Source organism: Mugil cephalus, chromosome 11 (genome assembly GCF_022458985.1).
Source record: "Mugil cephalus isolate CIBA_MC_2020 chromosome 11, CIBA_Mcephalus_1.1, whole genome shotgun sequence".
NCBI lineage: Eukaryota > Metazoa > Chordata > Actinopteri > Mugiliformes > Mugilidae > Mugil > Mugil cephalus.
In genome coordinates, this window is record NC_061780.1 from 10,411,646 (window position 1) to 10,429,975 (window position 18,330).

The 18,330-nt window shown below is 39.4% G+C and overlaps 4 protein-coding genes across 4 annotated transcripts; all 4 read left to right on the forward strand.

Moving 5' to 3' along the window:
* Positions 1-1,794: 1,794 nt before the first annotated feature.
* On the forward strand, positions 1,795-4,049 carry LOC125015695 (C-reactive protein-like). Its single transcript, XM_047597602.1, has 5 exons — positions 1,795-1,944; positions 2,108-2,162; positions 2,777-2,879; positions 2,975-3,272; positions 3,562-4,049. The coding sequence occupies exons 1-5, from the start codon at positions 1,810-1,812 to the stop codon at positions 3,778-3,780; spliced, it is 810 nt and encodes a 269-aa protein (XP_047453558.1). The 5' UTR covers positions 1,795-1,809; the 3' UTR covers positions 3,781-4,049.
* Positions 4,050-5,265: 1,216 nt separating this feature from the next.
* Positions 5,266-8,271, forward strand: LOC125015698 (serum amyloid P-component-like). Its single transcript, XM_047597605.1, has 5 exons — positions 5,266-6,406; positions 7,018-7,078; positions 7,205-7,307; positions 7,413-7,704; positions 7,807-8,271. The coding sequence occupies exons 2-5, from the start codon at positions 7,018-7,020 to the stop codon at positions 8,023-8,025; spliced, it is 675 nt and encodes a 224-aa protein (XP_047453561.1). The 5' UTR covers positions 5,266-6,406; the 3' UTR covers positions 8,026-8,271.
* Positions 8,272-10,418: 2,147 nt separating this feature from the next.
* Positions 10,419-11,932, forward strand: LOC125015696 (C-reactive protein-like). Its single transcript, XM_047597603.1, has 5 exons — positions 10,419-10,487; positions 10,668-10,728; positions 10,865-10,967; positions 11,073-11,364; positions 11,467-11,932. Exons 1-5 carry the CDS (start codon positions 10,458-10,460, stop codon positions 11,683-11,685), a joined length of 705 nt encoding a protein of 234 aa, XP_047453559.1. The 5' UTR covers positions 10,419-10,457; the 3' UTR covers positions 11,686-11,932.
* Positions 11,933-13,389: 1,457 nt separating this feature from the next.
* Positions 13,390-14,736, forward strand: LOC125015697 (C-reactive protein-like). Its single transcript, XM_047597604.1, has 5 exons — positions 13,390-13,479; positions 13,660-13,720; positions 13,859-13,961; positions 14,067-14,358; positions 14,461-14,736. Exons 1-5 carry the CDS (start codon positions 13,450-13,452, stop codon positions 14,677-14,679), a joined length of 705 nt encoding a protein of 234 aa, XP_047453560.1. The 5' UTR covers positions 13,390-13,449; the 3' UTR covers positions 14,680-14,736.
* Positions 14,737-18,330: the final 3,594 nt, after the last annotated feature.

The following is an 18,330-nucleotide window of genomic DNA, read 5'->3' on the forward strand; positions in this document are numbered from 1 at the left end:
TGTGTAGGTCTCCATTATGTCTCCAAAACTGGACATGGGCCTTTTGAGGGTGTCCTGTGGTGTGTGGGATGTTATTAGTGGGGGTTATATGGGTTGAGTTGATGGGCCTCTGTGGATCAGACTTGTTCCATCCCTTAGATGCTTGATCAGTTTGGGATCTAGTGAATTTGATGATCAGTGTTATTTACTTCTCCTGTTAGTGCTGGTCTAGTCGATCTTCTGGCTTCTGGTTCCTAATTAATGCCCTTGCATATTGCCCCACCCTACACGTTTCCAAGTGAGACATTCAGAACATAAGATTATTACTCGAGTATGGACGTAGCTCTTTTTGCTGTCACCGGTGCTGCTGCTCCATCTGGGTCCACTGGACACTCTGAGCCCTCTATCAACCTGGTTTAATGGATTTAATGAAAAGAACCATCATGTACCTTGAAGTACCTTGAACAATCAGTCGCTCACATTTTCCTGATCGCCATCGTCATCTCTAAGCTAAGATTAGTTCAGCTTAGTTCCAGTCTCCATTTTGCTTGACCCAGGGGTTTTTGCACGTCATTGTTACAACTGGCTGAATGTCATGAATATCTCTGCAAACTGTATATATTGTTTTGACAGTTACTGGCAACCAGCCTATTTTGCCTTTAATATATGAGCACATGGTTGAATAGGCTGTTTGTTGTAGCTGTTGCAATTCTAACATATTAGCCATACCAGCTTTGTAGTGTAATAATATCAGGCATGTGGAGCCATCAGATCCTTTTGGATGTCCAACTCAAATTCATTCAGCTTTAATCTCGTTTTAGCATTTATTACATTTATACAGCAAAATATTTTGACCTGCTTTGACACTCTCATAGACAATACAGCCAATTCTGTCAATAGAGCGGTATTACCTTGCAGTTACACCCCCACACATGAATAGGACTATAGTTAGAGTATTGGTTTAAGGTTAGATTAGGTTACTCCGTGTTTCATCACTTTTCCAAGTGCTTTGATAATAAATCCATCACGCTCCCACACAGGCTTATGATTGTCCTTTGACTGACACAGTCCGTCTCTCAGTCAGTTAAAATCTCTTCCATGGAGGCGATTATATTGCTCTGGTGAGAAACAAACCCATGTTTGCAGCACCGTTACCTGCATGAAACAATTATGAGGGGCAAATCAGTATATTCAGTTTACTGATTTATCCACTGCGTTTCCAAGGAATTGGACAATCTCCAGCTTAGGAACAAATGGTAAGTCGCGATAAGTAAACAGTTTTGCAGGGGCAAACGCTAGGACACACCAATTCTCTGATAACAAGTGAACACACACACACACACGGACTTTGGATGTTGAGGAAGTTCTCTGCAAGACTAGATTTAACAGGCACGTGCATGATTTTAGCAGAATCATGTTAATTTCTTCTTTGAAGATGTAGCAGTATGGAGCTTTTTGGAAAAGTGATGCTCACCAGAAGACACTGATCCACAGAGAAGCTGCGATTTGATTTTATTATCTTTACATCATCACTTAAATTACTCTTTGTGGATTTTGGAGAGGTTTGTGAGTGTGCTTCTGGTGCTCTGCCAAATTACAACCTCTCTGCAGAATCTGACCCCTGCTCTTTATTTGTCCTTGCAAAGCATAGCAACTTAAGGCCCTTGGACTGTGTGTTTTGCACTCTCTGTAACATTTGAGGGGTAATGACACAGCAAATTCAACCTATGTATATTTTTTTTAATCAAGGGCGGGTGGATGACGTATGAGGTTTGTATGATTAAGGTATTGTGTATTAGGCAAGTAATAGCCCATGTTAGTTAAACAGAAATGGCTCATAACCTGTTGGTCTTGGAGATTTTCTCTGTGCCCACCCACACCATGATTTTTGCCTTTATATGCCTGAGTCACAGTATCATAGTCCTCATGCACGACCGCAAACAACATCCTGACACATCATTCAAGGTAGGCCACGCCATACACAGCAGACTGGAATAAGTTAGAACTTACAAACAAATATTTGAACATACGTTGCACGCACGTTGTACTTCAGCTTTAAGTGACAGCAAATTCCCTTGTTATCTAATAGTGCTATATTCGACATATATATTCTGTGTCTTGTTGTTAGATGGTGCTGCTGCTTCTGCTGATGGTGCTGACATCGTGTGCTGCCCTTCCACAAAGTAAAATATAAATGAGGGAATACTGCAGTGAAATACAATGAACATGCATGCAAGAGAGGTTTAAATTAGCTTTACTTCGATGCTTGTTGTCACAATGTCCACCCTTTCAGGTATTTGCATTCTCTTCTTCTAGTTCAACAAAGAACAAGAGATTGTAATAAAACACAAGTTTGGTAACTATTGAGCAGAACGTTCAAAACATGTATATAACCTCCATTAACTTTATCATAAACTGTCTTATCAGTCAAATAATAAACGATTCAGCGGCTTTCAGTAACAAGCTGGCAGTCAGGATAAAAAAAAGTCCAAGGTGCAAATGTGTGGGTAAAGTCCTTGAGCACCCTGGAGATGACCAATCTATGGTAAACAACTAAACACAGTGAGTCATGTGGAGTTTTCACATCGAATTCTTTGTCTATGAGATTCTGTGAATCTATTACATGAAAGATGATGGTGCAGACCCTAGATATGGATGGAGGAATTCAGCTGTGACATGGAAAATGGGAGCAGTTTTTCAGTGCCTTATGTCGGTGGCTTTTTGTTTGATTTTTGTTTTGGGCAAATGAATGACATATTAGCATAGGTTAAATTGACTGTCTTCTTTTTATTTTTAGACATGGCGGATAAAATGTTCACTTTCCCACAAGAAACCAACACAGCTCACGTGAGGTTAACTGTAACGACACAGAATCTGGGAGCTGTAAGTGTCTGTTTCAGGTAGGAGTTGAAAGGACGAAATGAATGAAGACAACCTGCTGTATCACTGAATATCCAACGCATCATGCGCAGAAATGCCTTTGTTATGCATACAGGTCCTTTACAGACCTCACAAGAGAACACGCATTCTTCTCTTTGGCGACACCCTCTGCTTCCAACGACATCCTTATCATCAAGAAGCCTAGGAGTGATTTGTTTGACCTGCTGTACAAAAATGTGGGTGTAGGGTTTCCAGGGCAAGACTACAAGCAGAACACGTGGCACTCCATTTGTACCACGTGGGATTCTACGTCTGGACTGGGACAGCTGTGGCTAGATGGAATGCCCTCGAGTAGGAAATTCATCAGCTCTGGATCCGACATCAGCGGACCCATTATAATTGTTTTAGGACAGGTACAGTATCCAGAGCTACATCATGTGTGAAATACTAGTAGCCTTTGATCTTGACAAAGAAACTAGCATGGCTCTGTCTACAGGTCTCCCTCTCAACAGCACATTTAAATCTCACCTTATTTCTTCTTTTTGTTAACCTTGTATATTTATACAGTATATGTATATATAGATACATACATATCCAAATGTATCTTTAAAATATTCCAAATTTACCAAACTCTATACTCTGTAAGTTGTTGCATGTCCATATATCAAGATGCTACTAACTCGATTGTCTGCAACTTTCCAGGATCAGGACAACCACGGTGGGGGGTTCGATGTCAAACAGTCTTTCACTGGCATGATGTCTGATGTGCACATGTGGGACTACATCCTTTCCCCATGCGAGATCATGAACTACGTGGACGATCAAAACTTGACTCCAGGGTCTGTGCTGAACTGGAATTCTTTGGACTTTCAGATTGTAGGACGAGTGCTGATAGAAGACAAGCAAAAGCAGTGTCTGTAAGAAGCTTCTCCATGTCTTGGACGTTTAAACTACACACAAAAATAATTCTAGCGTTTTGCATCCTTGAGTCATTATTTTTTTGTGCAAGAGCCTTACTCTGCCACAGAGCAAGACTTCGAAAGTAATATCTTTGAACAGACAGTAACTTTTGTGCCTGCACAGTGTCACTGAGAGTTTGTGCTTTACCTAAAACCTTCTTTTCAATGACCTAAAACAAAACTGAACAAAAGGAAATAAAATTGTCGGCCCACACTGGACTCAAACACCAATCTTCTGAGGTACAGTCTTGTGATTATTAAACCCTGTACTGCAGCTTGAATATCGTCAAAGAAAAACGACTTACATTGCGCTCTACATTCTGCGCTGTGCATGTGCTGCCTGGGATACATTTTGTACACGCACATGTGGACAATCTGTGGTTGCCCGGGGAGACCGGTGAATTCATGTGTTCTAATTGACTTTCCATTGGTATTGTTTCTGTGTCACAGTTTTAACATCATTACCATCATTTTTTCACTTAAAACAACTGTGCTAATATGAAACACTGACGGTCGATGGTTTAATGCTGGGAGTGATCTTACTAAGACTGGTTCTCTTTTACAGCACTTGAATATTTAGTGTGATTTGTTCTTAAGCTTGCGGCTGCTGCCCCGTGTCTTGTCATGTTTGAAGGAGAAGCAACAATTTTGCCTAGTTCGGTTTGAACTTTTGTCCCCAAGAAGTTTCATTGAACTGGAGCCTCTGACTGATAACGGGTCATTAGAGGACCAACAACATCAGGTACTTATCTGGATGTTAATGTTTAGGCCCAAGCTCCCCACCAGTGCTTTAGATCTGAAGAAGCTAATTGAATGAGTCAAAAAACTCTACAAGTCCATTCCCCCTTTCCCTTTCCCCTTTTGTATTGGGACAAATTTTGCCCAGCAGGAACCTTGTCTTACGTTTCAGTTCCCTTCAGTTCAGTTCTGACACTCTGTAATATTAACTAACCAAACGTGTATCTGTGTTCTTGCCCACTATTTGAGCTGTTTATTCATACAGTCCTGTACATAAGCAGAATTTCATGGCTAGAGACACATAATCTCATTTCGATCTTTCAAGGTTGTTTGTTGGTGTAAAATTAAACATGAGTGGTAATGATGAATGCAGGCCAGCTTGTTTTGCTAGATCTTAGTTCTTTCCCTGGGCCAAACTGGAATGCTATCTCATTTATACATCAGTGCGTGTGGGCACACACACAGACACACACACACACACAACAGTGCACCCAGGAAATAGGCTAAAAACAGCATAAACTCTTAGGTAATGGGAGAATAATGCAATGCAAAAGGGTGAAAGAGATTGCAAATCGTATGTGCAGATAATATTGTTAGATTGTAGATAACAGGATGTATCTGACTAAATGTTCCGCTTTGGGCAAAAACGGCACATAGCACCAGACTTTGTCACAACGACAGCTGCTCCATCCTCCTTTCTTTCCATCGCTGCAGCTCAGTCTTTTGATTAATTTCTGTGTTGTACATACATTGTTCTCGTGCTCTTTGCCAGTGATTCTTCACCTCCCCAGTGATTGTCCCTACTGAGTTGCAGACATTGCAGTTTGTAATTCCTTAGAAGAAAAAAAAAGTCACTGCTTCTTTGTGTTACTGTGCATCCCAGTGTAAAATCACAACAACCCATTTGAATCTGTAATCGTCTCATTCTATCTGTTTATGCAGCTGTAGACCTGAAAAGCTTAGCTCCAGCCTCCCCCTTACCTAAAAGGCCACTGTCTTCTGAGTGGTGGGCATCGTGGAACACTTGGCCCGTGAGCGGCATCTCATCTTCTTGTGGTGGTTGTAGAAGTTCTGAACGCAAACGGTGCAAAACTAGAGGAATCAAAGGTTCAGTGTAACACCTCATGCTGCCTGCACACGGATCAAAAATTGTACTTGAACATACCACAAAGACAAGAGTAGACGGTCAGCTAGCACATTTGTTCAATATCTTCCTCCTTTCAGTACTTACAAACCTTTGAAAATGGCTTGTCTTCAAATCACGATGGCTCAGGAGGAAACTTTGCTGGCATAATAATCGGCCTAATTAACAGGTTGTTCATCATATCATTACCATCACAACTTGTGACTTGTGAGAAGGATTTTTCATTGCTAAGAACTTTATTTATAAGTCTGCAATTTCAAGATAAAGTGTAATCTTTCAGTGTAATCTTCTGTTGTTAAGTCGTCTTCTATCATTTCACGGAGTGTCATTCCATTTCCTTTTCACGTCTGTGACACAGCAGAACTGTGGGTTGACCTGCATGACATGTTTACATTAATAGAGTTTGTCGCGGCTGTTATTGTAGAGAACAGAATAGAACAGAATAGAAAAATACTTTATTCATCCTCTGGGGGAAATTTGAGTGTCCAGTAGGTTGTACACAAACATGCGCAGACATCAACATAACACACCAACAAAGTCAACAAAATCAACAGTGCAAAGGGACACTTTTTTTTTTCTTTAGTAGTGAATGCACGTTTTACTTGTACTTTAGACTACCAAGACCAAAAACCTCAGCATTTTATGTAACTGAACATATTCTGCAGGACTCAGTAATAACGGCCGTGGGTGAAACTTAAATAAAAAAGTAAGTGCTGCAAACTCTTTAAACAAAGACCTACTTAATGTGATGCAATGCAAACTCATGTAAATGTTTTTTTTTGTTTGTTTGTTTTTTTTGTGGTTTTATTTAAAAAAAAAAGAAGAATTCACCTATTTAAACAAAACTGTCTTTTTATTTCTCAACTATGTAAAACTATGTTCTGTTGACCAATTTACAAGTGAGTATTAATCATAATCATTATATATAATCATTTAAAGAGGGACGTTGTACGCTCTGATGGCTGTGGGTAATGTGCTTTGTTTATTGTTCACACACGATGAAGGTCTGTCCGTCAGTAGATAGAATCATTGTCAAACCTGTACACCTGGTACAGGAGTCGGCAAAATGAAGGCAAAGCTGGAAGATGACTGTGACAGAAGTGCTCACCCTGATTATTAATTATTAACTTGTTTTTATCATGAATTGTTTCCAAATATGACTGATAACACATTTTTGTGTACACATACCCATCTGCTCTATCTATCGATACTTTACTGTGTGTTGCATCAAACAAGGACCAAGTGTTAATAGTGACACAACAGCACTGCAGTTATTGTACCAAAACTGAGCTTTTTCATGGTGGCTGTTTATCTCAGATGGCGCGTTTGCTTCTCCTGATGGTGGTGATGCTGCCAGCATGTGCTGCAACTCCTCAAGGTATGCACACTGCTTATTTAAGGAGAGTTCATGAGAGTTTACAATAAGTTGTGCATGTTTGAAAAAAAAAAAAGTTTTACGTACGATTTTTTGAGAACCAAATGTCTTTTGTTTTTATTCTTACAGATCTATCTGGTAAAATGTTCACCTTTCCACAAGAAACCAACACAGCTCATGTGAGGCTGAATGCACCTTTGCAGAGTTTCAGTGCTGTGACTGTCTGTCTCAGGTAATGTTAAATGTGTGTTAAATGCTGGATGAAAGTATGTGATTGTAAAAGCATTGTGTATTTTATGACTTTTCTTTTAATAAAATGTATTCAATATTTCTAAAGATCTGTTACAGACTTAGACAGAAACCACATCCTTTTCTCTCTGGCCACACCCTCTGTTGACAACGGCTTCCTGATATTCAAAACAGCTACACGTGATGACATTGAGATCAATGCCCAGAACAAAGCAGTAACATTTGGAAATCAGAAATATGAGCTGAATGAGTGGCACTCAATTTGTTCCACATGGGACACTGAGTCTGGTCTGGTGCAGTTGTGGGTTGATGGAAAGGCATCAATTAAGAAATTCACCAGTGGATCAGCCATCAACAGCCCCATCGTTATCTTAGGACAGGTATGACTTTTCAGGTGTTTCAGTAAATTCTGTAGCTTGAGAAGTTTTCATTTATTACATGTTTCATTTCTGTATTCTCTCTACTCCCTGTGATTTTCACAGGAGCAGGATTCGTACGGTGGGGGCTTTGACATGAGCCAGTCCTTCGTTGGCGCAATACACGATGTCCACATGTGGAACTACGTCCTTTCCCCTTGTGAGATTCAGCGCTACATGGAGACCTCTAACTTCACTCCGGGCAATGTGCTGAACTGGAGGGCGCTGGACTTCCAGATAACAGGAAGAGTGTTGATAGAAGACAGATTCATCACCTGTAACTAAAGTCACACAAGACCTTGTCATTGAGCACTTAAAGTCTTTTCGACTGAGTAGTTTAAAAAGCAGATTTCACAATGTTGAACAGCTTTGCTTTTGTGTTGATTGACTCTTTTCAATGAAAGCATAATTTTACAAATTGTAATCCTAATCACCATGAACAATATCTTATAATCTCTGTAATTCGTTACATACCAGCCATATAAACTGCTCTCTGCTTGTAGCTTGACAAGTATTAAAAACAGCATATTTGACTCTGTGGTCTCGTGTCCAGTCTTTTACCAATTTCCACTTCACAAGTTCACAAGTTGGTGGCCTTCTCCTCCCATCTCCTCCCTCAGCCGGTTCCTCTCACAAACTGGTATTATGTTAACCACCATCTGCTGGATAATTGCTAAAAACCAAACTGCCCCTTAAAGAGTAGCAGTTTTTTATTTATTTTTAGATATTTTAGTGATGAATGCACGGTATTACTTGTACTTTAGACGACCAAGACCAAAAACCTCAGCAATTTCTGTAACTGAACAGCTATTCTGCAGGAATAAAGGCCGTGGGTAAAACTTAAATAATCAATCAGAAAAAGTAAGTGCTGCAAACTCTTTAAATAAAGACCTACTTAGTGTGGCACAGTGCAGACTCATGTAAATGATTTTTATTGTTGTTTTATTTAAAGAAAATAAAAAAAAAAAAAATTCACCTATTTAAACAAGACTCTCTTTTTATTTCTCACGTGGCCGAATGGTTTGCTGTATGTTGTAGATGTTAGATCTCCGTGGAGGTGCTCTGTTTTGTCAGCGCAAGCCAGGGGCAGACTGGCCAGAACGACCTGCTAATCTAATGTTTCACACTCCAGTACGGTAAGTGGCAGCAGTGCACCTTTAGGTTGGATGCCGGCGGCCCGGCCATGCCCGCCAATTAAGGAGAAGAAGAAGAAGAAGTGTAGTAGCAGCAGCAGAGACGTTCAAGCATATTGACCAATGACCATAGAAACAATATGGATAACGCCGGTAAAAACGGAAAGAAAAGGGTGGGACTGAGAAGGCGAGGGGGGAAAAATGCGACATTTAGAGAGTGAAGCCATTAAATGTCGGAAATTAACTGAAATGTTCAGCAGCACAGCTAACAGCACCATCTGAAGTCCAGTTTAATATTAGCAGCATCCAAACTGTATATTTACAGCCTCTTTACATTGTGATTAATCATAACTCATACAGTACTATGTGTTGTGTGTTTCAGATACCTGTTTTGTATTGGTTCAGCCAGAGGGACTACAATGTGATGTTACCTTCATTTCTTTGTGAGTATTCAAGTTAAACTAGAATACTATGCTCTTAACACAACATCTAGTCAATATCATTGCTATTGCTGTAATTAGGATGGTATAGTATCATGAGCCACAATTAAAGTATTGTGGCACTCATGCCAGGCGTTATTGTTGTTGTTGCTGAGTTTCTGCACACATATTGCTTTGGGCCGGGCCTAGTCCTAGTCCAGGGCCGTTTTTTAGTCCAAGTCCGTCCCTGGTGCAAGCTGCTGTGTTCTTGAGTCAGAGATACAAACTGTAACTTGAGCGCACAGCTCCCATTGATTTTCCATTTGTTAAAGTCTGCAATTTTAAGATAAAGTGTAATCTTCCAGTGTAATCTTCTGTTGTTAAGTCGTCTTCTATCATTTCATGGAGTGTCATTCCATTTCCTTTTCACGTCTGTGACACAGCAGAACTGTGGGTTGACCTGCATTACATGTTTACATTAATAGAGTTTGTCGCGGCTGTTATTGTAGAGAACAGAATAGAACAGAATAGAAAAATAACACACCAACAAAATCAACAAAATCAACAGTGCAAAAGGAGAAGGAAAGATTGGAAATATGTATAAGACTGTACCAACATGTATTAACTATGTAAACTTATGTACAGTGGACCAATTTACAATTTACAAGTGAATATGAATCATAATCATTATATATAATCATTTAGATAGGGACGTTGTACGCTCTGGTCGCTGTGGGTAATGTGCTTTGTTTATTGTTCACACACAATGAAGGTCTGTCCGTCAGTAGATAGAATCATTGTCAAACCTGTACACCTGGTACAGGAGTCGGAAAATGAAGGCAAAGGTGGAAGATGACTGTGAGAGAAGTGCTCACTGTAATTATTAATTATAGACCTGTTATAATTATGAATTGTTTCCAAATATGACTGATAAACACATTTTTGTGTGCACACATGTGTACACGTACACATCTGCTCCCATTAACAACGACGCTCCATGAAGAGAGATCTAAAATAAGAAAAATATATTTTTTGTTCACCCTGATAAAGGGAAGGACTACTCGGAAGAGGGTGGTTTTTTGTTTTTTTTTGGAAGCCTCTATCTTTCCAGCACTAAAGAATGAGGAAGCAGTGAGAGTATAAAATTTGCGATCCCTGTTCATCGATGCCACAACTTCCTCACTCAGGCTTAAAGGTAAGTCTCAGTTTAGATGGGGTCCAATACGAGGGCAAAAAAATCAATGTAGCTGTGCTTTTTGGTATCGATACTTTACTGTGTGTTGCGTCAAACAAGGACCAAGTGTTAATAGTGACACAACAGCACTGCAGTTATTGTACCAAAACTGAGCTTTTTCATGGTGGCTGTTTATTTCAGATGGCGCGTTTGCTTCTCCTGATGGTGGTGATGCTGCCAGCATGTGCTGCAACTCCTCAAGGTATGCACACTGCTTATTTAACGGAGAGGTTACATGAGGAAGTTGTACAATTAAGTTGTGCATGTTTGAAGAAAAAAAAAGTTTTACGTACGATTTTTTGAGAACCAGTGTATGTCTTTTGTTTTTATTCTTACAGATCTATCTGGTAAAATGTTCACCATTCCACAAGAAACCAACACAGCTCATGTGAGGCTGAATACATCTTTGCAGAGTTTCAGTGCTGCGACTGTCTGTCTCAGGTAATGTTAAATGTGTGTTAAATGCTGGATGAAAGTATGTGATTGTAAAAGGATTGTGTATTGTATGACTTTTCTTTTAATGAAATGTATTCAATATTTCTAAAGGTCTGTTACAGACTTAGACAGAAACCACATCCTTTTCTCTCTGGCCACACCCTCTCTTGCCAACGCCTTCCTGATATTCAAGACAGCTACACGTGATGGCATTGAGGTCTATGTCCAGGACAAAGCAGTAACATTTGGAAATCAGAAATATGAGCTGAATGAGTGGCACTCAATTTGTTCCACATGGGACGCTGAGTCTGGTCTGGTGCAGCTGTGGGTTGATGGAAAGGCATCAATTAAGAAATTCACCAGTGGATCAGCCATCAAGAGCCCCATCGTTATCTTAGGACAGGTATGACTTTTCAGGTGTTTCAGTAAATTCTGTAGCTTTAGAGGTTTTCATTTATTACATGTTTCATTTCCGTATTCTCTCTACTCCCTGTGATTTTCACAGGAGCAGGATTCGTACGGTGGGGGCTTTGACATGAGCCAGTCGTTTGTTGGCGCAATACACGATGTCCACATGTGGAACTACGTCCTTTCCCCTTGTGAGATTCAGCGCTACACGGAGACCTCTAACTTCACTCCAGGCAATGTGCTGAACTGGAGGGCGCTGGACTTCCAGATAACAGGAAGAGTGTTGGTAGAAGACAGATTCATCACCTGTAACTAAAGTCACACAAGACCTTGTCATTGAGCACTTAAAGTCTTTTCGACTGAGTAGTTTAAAAAGCAGATTTCACAATGTTGAACAGCTTTGCTTTTGTGTTGATTGACTCTTTTCAATGAAAGCATAATTTTACAAACTGTAATCCTAATCACCATGAACAATATCTTATAATCTCTGTAATTCGTACATACCAGCCATATAAACTGCTCTCTGCTTGTAGCTTGACAAGTATTAAAAACAGCATATTTGACTCTGTGGTCTCGTGTCCAGTCTTTTACCAATTTCCACTTCACAAGTTCACAAGTTGGTGGCCTTCTCCTCCCATCTCCTCCCTCAGCCGGTTCCTCTCACAAACTGGTATTATGTTAACTACCATCTGCTGGATAATTGCTATAAACCAAACTGCCCCTTAAAGAGTAGCAGTTTTTTTATTTATTTTTAGATATTTTAGTGATGAATGCACAGTATTACTTGTACTTTAGACGACCAAGACCAAAAACCTCAGCATTTTCTGTAACTGAACAGCTACTCTGCAGGACTCAGTAATAAAGGCCGTGGGTAAAACTTAAATAATCAATCAGAAAAAGTAAGTGTTGCAAACTCTTTAAATACAGACCTACTTAATGTGGCACAATGCAAACTCATCTAAATGTTTCTGGCTGTTGTTGTTTTTTTATTAAAAAAAAAAGAATTCACCTATTTAAACAAAACTTTCTTTTTTTTCACATGGCAGAGTGGTTAGCTGTATGTTGTAGATGTTGGCTCTCCGTAGAGGTGCTCTGTTTTCTCAGTGCAAGCTGCTGTGTTCTTGAGTCAGAGATTCAAACTGTAACTTGAGCACACATCTCTCATTCCATTTGTTAAAGTCTGCAATTTCAAGATAAAGTCTAATCTTCTGTTGTTAAGTCGTCTTCTGTCATTTCACTGAGTGTCATTCCATTTCCTTTCCACGTCTGTGACACAGCAGAACTGTGGGTTGACCTGCATTACATGTTTACATTAATAGAGTTTGTCGTGGCTGTTATTGTAGAGAACAGAACAGAACAGAATAGAAAAATACCTTTTTCATCCTCTGGGGGAAATTTGAGTGTCCAGTAGCTTGTACACAAACATGCGCAGACATCAACATAACACACCAACAAAATCAACAGAATCAACAGAATCAACAGTGCAAAAGAAGAAGACAAGACTGGAATTATGTATAAGACTGTACTAACATGTATTAACATGTATCAACTATGTAAAACTATGTACAGTGGACCAATTTACAATTTACAAGTGAGTATTTAATCATTTCGATAGGGACGTTGTACACTGACCCCTGTGGGTAATGTGCTTTGTTAATTGTTCACACAATGAAGGTCTGTCCGTCAGTAGATAGCATCATCGTCAAACCTGTACACCTGGTACAGGAGTTGGCAAAATGAAGGCAAAGCTGGAAGATGACTGTGACATAAGTGCTCACTCTAACGATTAATTATTAACTTGTTTTTATCATGAATTGTTTCCAAATATGACTGATAACACATTTTTTAGAGTCCACACGTGCTACACGTTCTACACGCACACATTTGCTCTCAATAAAAATGACGCTCAAGGAAGAGAGATGTGAAAAGAAAGAAGATAAGACAAATATATTTTATGTTTGCTGTAATAAAGGCCTTGGAAGAGGGTGTTTTTTTTGTTTTTCTTTGGAAACCTCTATCAGTCCAATACCATAGAATGAGGAAGCGGTGACAGTATAAAACTTGCGATCCCTGTTCATTGATGCCACAACTTCTTCACTCAGGCTTAAAGGTAAGTCTCAGTTTAGATGGGGTCCAATACGAGGGCAAAGAAATCAATGTAGCTGTGCTTTTTTGTATCGATACTTTACTGTGTGTTGCATCAAACAAGGACCAAGTGTTAATAGTGACACAACAGCACTGCAGTTATTGTACCAAAACTGAGCTTTTTCATGGTGGCTGTTTATCTCAGATGGCGCGTTTGCTTCTCCTGATGGTGGTGATGCTGCCAGCATGTGCTGCAACTCCTCAAGGTATGCACACTGCTTATTTAACGGAGAGGTTACATGAGGAAGTTGTACAATTAAGTTGTGCATGTTTGAAGAAAAAAAAAAAGTTTTACGTACGATTTTTTGAGAACCAGTGTATGTCTTTTGTTTTTATTCTTACAGATCTATCTGGTAAAATGTTCACCTTTCCACAAGAAACCAACACAGCTCATGTGAGGCTGAATACACCTTTGCAGAGTTTCAGTGCTGTGACTGTCTGTCTCAGGTAATTTTAAATGTGTGTTAAATGCTGGATGAAAGTATGTGATTGTAAAAGCATTGTGTATTTTATGACTTTTCTTTTAATAAAATGTATTCAATATTTCTAAAGATCTGTTACAGACCTAGTCAGAGCCCACAGCCTTTTCTCTCTGGCCACACCCTCTGTTGCCAACGGCTTCCTGATATTCAAGGCAGCTACACGTGATGCATTTGATATCAATGTCCAGGACAAAGCAGTAACATTTGGAAATCAGAATTATGAGCTGAATGAGTGGCACTCAATTTGTTCCACATGGGACACTGAGTCTGGTCTGGTGCAGTTGTGGGTTGATGGAAAGGCATCAATTAAGAAATTCACCAGTGGATCAGCCATCAAGAGCCCCATCGTTATCTTAGGACAGGTATGACTTTTCTGGTGTTTTAGTAAATTCTGTGGCTTGAGAGGTTTTCATTTATTACATGTTTTATTTCCGTATTCTCTCTACTCCCTGTGATTTTCACAGGAGCAGGATTCGTACGGTGGGGGCTTTGACATGAGCCAGTCGTTCGTTGGCGCAATACACGATGTCCACATGTGGAACTACGTCCTTTCCCCTTGTGAGATTCAGCGCTACACGGAGACCTCTAACTTCACTCCAGGCAATGTGCTGAACTGGAGGGCGCTGGACTTCCAGATAACAGGAAGAGTGTTGATAGAAGACAGATCCATCACCTGTAACTAAAGTCACACAAGACCTTGTCATTGTGCACTTAAAGTCTTTTCAACTGAGTCCTTTAAGGTAACACTTTCTATGAAGGTTGTACTTATAATGCCCTATGAATGCACTCATAATGTTTTATAAGGTGTCTGTCCTACTAATGTTTTGTGAGCTAATGTCTTACTTTGCTTACATGAAGCACATCGTTTATATATTAATGCAATGGTTTTGAATGGTTTCAATCATTAAACGCAAGATAATGAAAACGATCTAATTTGTGTCTGGTAACTTTCGTGTAGCTAGCTTAAGCCATCTGCGGGTAATCTGCGGTGCCTGCACGATATGCGGTAACATAATGTTTCATTAGGCTGCTTTAAACAAAAAAACGTGATCTGCTTATGTGTTTTCAATCAAACCTTTCTGCATAAAAAAAGCAAACCCAGCTAGAGCACTAAAGATTTGCCTCTGTTCTTCTTGTTGCTGTCAAACCATCTCCTGACCTCTGACCCTGAATCACCTCACCAACCCAAAGGCACTTTTAAGAGCCACATCTCTAGGACCACGCTGTGCCACGTTTGTGGCCTGTTTCATGTGTTTGTGTAATGTGCTCAGAACATTGATAATCATTCTGATTATGTGTGTTGGTTTAAATGAAAATAAAGTGAACTAAATGCATTCCTTTTGTCTTTACTGTCCAGGCTCTCATTTCATTGTGCCTCATATTTGTTTATAATAGTCTTATATCCACAACACCTCATTTGCACTAATTTACCTAAAGCTGACAAATAACACCTATGATATTAACATTGTGCATATGGGGCAAAGATGCCAGACTCAGGACTTAGTTCATTGCACCTTTTAATTACTCATAGTAACTTATATCTGTTAATAATAGTGTCATATTCTTGTCACTTTACTTAGCGCTGACAAATAGCACTTATGATCTTGCATAGCTGTTTATAACTGTGTGCTGTAGGGAGATGTATACATTATTATAACTTTATTACATATACTTATAACTACAGATATAAAGCACTATAGGCGAAGTCAAAACTCATTATGCATCACTATGCACATTTAGCAAAGCAAAGTAGTTATGATGCATCATAAAATGAACAAGTGACTAGGCAGATATTGACATATTTATAATGCACTATTCAGATTAAAATTATAATCATTCATAACCAGTTGTCATAATGCATCATGAAGTTGGTTATGACGACTTGTGAATATGTATAGATGGTAATAATGACCATTATAATGCTTTATAGACACCTTATAAAACATTATGAGTGCATTCATAGGGCATTATAAATACAACCTTCATAGAAAGTGTTACCTAGTTGAAAAAGCAGATTTCACAATGTTGAACAGCTTTGCTTTTGTGTTGATTGACTCTTTTCAATGAAAGCATAATTTTACAAACTGTAATCCTAATCACCATGAACAATATCTTATAACACAGACCCAAGACCTACTTAATGCGGTACAATGCAAAGTCATGCAATTTTTTTTGCTGTTGTTGTTGTTGTTGTTTTTTTAAAAAGAATTAACCTATTTATACAAAACTGTCTTTTTATTTCTCACGTGGCCGAGTGGTTTTCTCTATGTTGTAGATGTTAGCTCTTCGTGGAGTTCCTCTGTTTTCTCAGTGCAAGCTGCTGTGTTCTTGAGTCAGAGATTCAAAACGTAACTTGAGCACACCGCTCGCATTGATTTTCCATTTGTTAAAGCATCACAACCGCATGTTACAGGAACAACAAGCTAAATACAGAAGTCTGCAAAGATAAACTGTGCCCTTTCGGTCTCCAAGGTATGGTTTACTCTAATAGCAGCCAAATGGGACAACATGTTTTTCTATGGTCATAATTCTTTGTCCAGGCTGAGCTCTTCCTGTAATATTTGCTCAAACTACAGCACTGGTGCTGCTACTTCTCCGGGGACTTCCAAAGTAAATTAGACTGCAACAGGAGCTGCACCAGTAACACTATTTACCCTAAACACCTCTCTTTTGACATTCCAGCTGAATCAATTGAGTATTATGTGTTGTGTAAGAACTCTGGCTGTTTCCTGATGTAATGGAGGGTAACTTTTACCTCAACAGGCTGAGAGACTGAGAATTGTAGAATATTGTGGAGCTCTAAACCGCCAGACAATGAGAAAGCCTTTTGCTTGAGATGGTGTTTGTCCCATTGATGTCAGGGGCTTCAATGCAAGTAACCCATGCTGTGATTAAAAAAAAGAAAAAGTCTGAAATCCGAACTTGAGACTTACAGAGTTAAGCTTGCCGAGTTGTTTGACAAAAGAAAAAACAAACAAAAAAGAAATAGCATACGGAGAAAGATACATGAAATATATTTCATTCAACGAGGCTATTTTTCCTTCTTTGAATCTGAATGAAGAGCCTGATAATTTAACATCTTGAGAAGACAAAATAAAAGCCAAAAAGGGAAAAAAATGCTAAAAGATGCTTTGGGTGCTGAATGCCTTCGTGGCCTTGGAAATCTCTCAAAGAAGGCAACCGGGGCGAAACAAAATGTCAAGGTAAAACAAAACCGTGCTGAGATGCAATCCGCTTTTCATGACAAAGAAAAATGCTGAATTAATAGAATACACGAGGCACAAAGGATAGAGAACATGTGCTATTTTATTAGCATGTAAAGTATGTAAAAAATAAAATTCATCAGGCATGGGCATAATTCACTTACATCCCGCTTCAGAATATTCTTTAAATTTAACTGTACATTGATTAGTCGCACAACAATACATTTGTTACAAAGCAAAAACAGATTCATACCTTTTGCTATTTTATACTACATTTCACATATAAGTCTTGTTGATGATTTGTGTGTTGACAGACAATTTCTTCTTGTTTGTTTCTTAGATTATACAGAGTTGAGCCTTTGCGGATGGACTCACATAAAGTTATGATGGGTATCAGATAGGAAATGGAGTATGTAAGAGACCTTGCTTTGCAGCTTTTCTGCATGATGCTACGTGTTAATTCTTTCCTGAGGCAATAATGGAATACTTTATCTCTCCCTCGCACACACGCACACATATATCAGCAGGAAATAGGCTAAAATCACAGCAGTTCGTCGGTAATAGGAGAATAATACAATAGGAGAGGGTGTGAGGAATTACAGATCGTGTGCCAGATAATGATGTTAGATGCTAGATAACAGGATGTTTCTGACTAAACGTTCTGCTCAGGGCAAAAGAGGCTCTGCATATTTCTTAGCACCACTCTCTATCATGGCGACAGCCGGTCCGTCCTCCTCTGTTTCTGGATCATTAGTGTTGTACACACTAACCTGTCCTAAGCACCAGGCTGAGTTTCCCACCTTATCACCTGTTCAGTTCTCACGTAATGTGCCTCAGCCCGCATATAATGTATATTGAGGGCAGTCTGCACGTTTTGCAATAGCCCAGCAAACCTGCTGATGACTATAACACCGTATTAGACATACAGTTGCAGCAGAGACTTTTTTTTTTTTACTATCCCTGCCCTGCCTCCCGAGCCTGCGGTTGGCTACAAAATCTGTTATGCTGGTGTCACTGTCATATGCACATGTGTTGGGTCCCCATGTGGGAATATAATTAGCTTAACCTCTCTCCTTCGCATTGCGTATGTGCATACGTGAGCATGTGTGCGCGTCAGTGTGTGCGTGTGCT

What these genes read in the sequence shown, in the direction of transcription:
- LOC125015696 (XM_047597603.1), top strand. Translation starts at nt 10,458, where the DNA reads ATGCCACAACTTCCTCACTCAGGCTTAAAG. An exon ending in ATGTGCTGCAACTCCTCAAG is followed by an intron (nt 10,729 to 10,864) that starts GTATGCACACTG and finishes TTATTCTTACAG; the next exon opens with ATCTATCTGGTAAAATGTTC. An exon ending in GCTGCGACTGTCTGTCTCAG is followed by an intron (nt 10,968 to 11,072) that starts GTAATGTTAAAT and finishes ATATTTCTAAAG; the next exon opens with GTCTGTTACAGACTTAGACA.
- LOC125015695 (XM_047597602.1), top strand. Translation starts at nt 1,810, where the DNA reads ATGGCTCATAACCTGTTGGTCTTGGAGATTTTCTCTGTGCCCACCCAC. An exon ending in ATCCTGACACATCATTCAAG is followed by an intron (nt 1,945 to 2,107) that starts GTAGGCCACGCC and finishes TCTTGTTGTTAG; the next exon opens with ATGGTGCTGCTGCTTCTGCT. An exon ending in GCTGTAAGTGTCTGTTTCAG is followed by an intron (nt 2,880 to 2,974) that starts GTAGGAGTTGAA and finishes TTATGCATACAG; the next exon opens with GTCCTTTACAGACCTCACAA.
- LOC125015697 (XM_047597604.1), top strand. Translation starts at nt 13,450, where the DNA reads ATGCCACAACTTCTTCACTCAGGCTTAAAG. An exon ending in GCTGTGACTGTCTGTCTCAG is followed by an intron (nt 13,962 to 14,066) that starts GTAATTTTAAAT and finishes ATATTTCTAAAG; the next exon opens with ATCTGTTACAGACCTAGTCA. An exon ending in CCATCGTTATCTTAGGACAG is followed by an intron (nt 14,359 to 14,460) that starts GTATGACTTTTC and finishes TGATTTTCACAG; the next exon opens with GAGCAGGATTCGTACGGTGG.
- LOC125015698 (XM_047597605.1), top strand. Translation starts at nt 7,018, where the DNA reads ATGGCGCGTTTGCTTCTCCTGATGGTGGTGATGCTGCCAGCATGTGCT. An exon ending in ATGTGCTGCAACTCCTCAAG is followed by an intron (nt 7,079 to 7,204) that starts GTATGCACACTG and finishes TTATTCTTACAG; the next exon opens with ATCTATCTGGTAAAATGTTC. An exon ending in GCTGTGACTGTCTGTCTCAG is followed by an intron (nt 7,308 to 7,412) that starts GTAATGTTAAAT and finishes ATATTTCTAAAG; the next exon opens with ATCTGTTACAGACTTAGACA.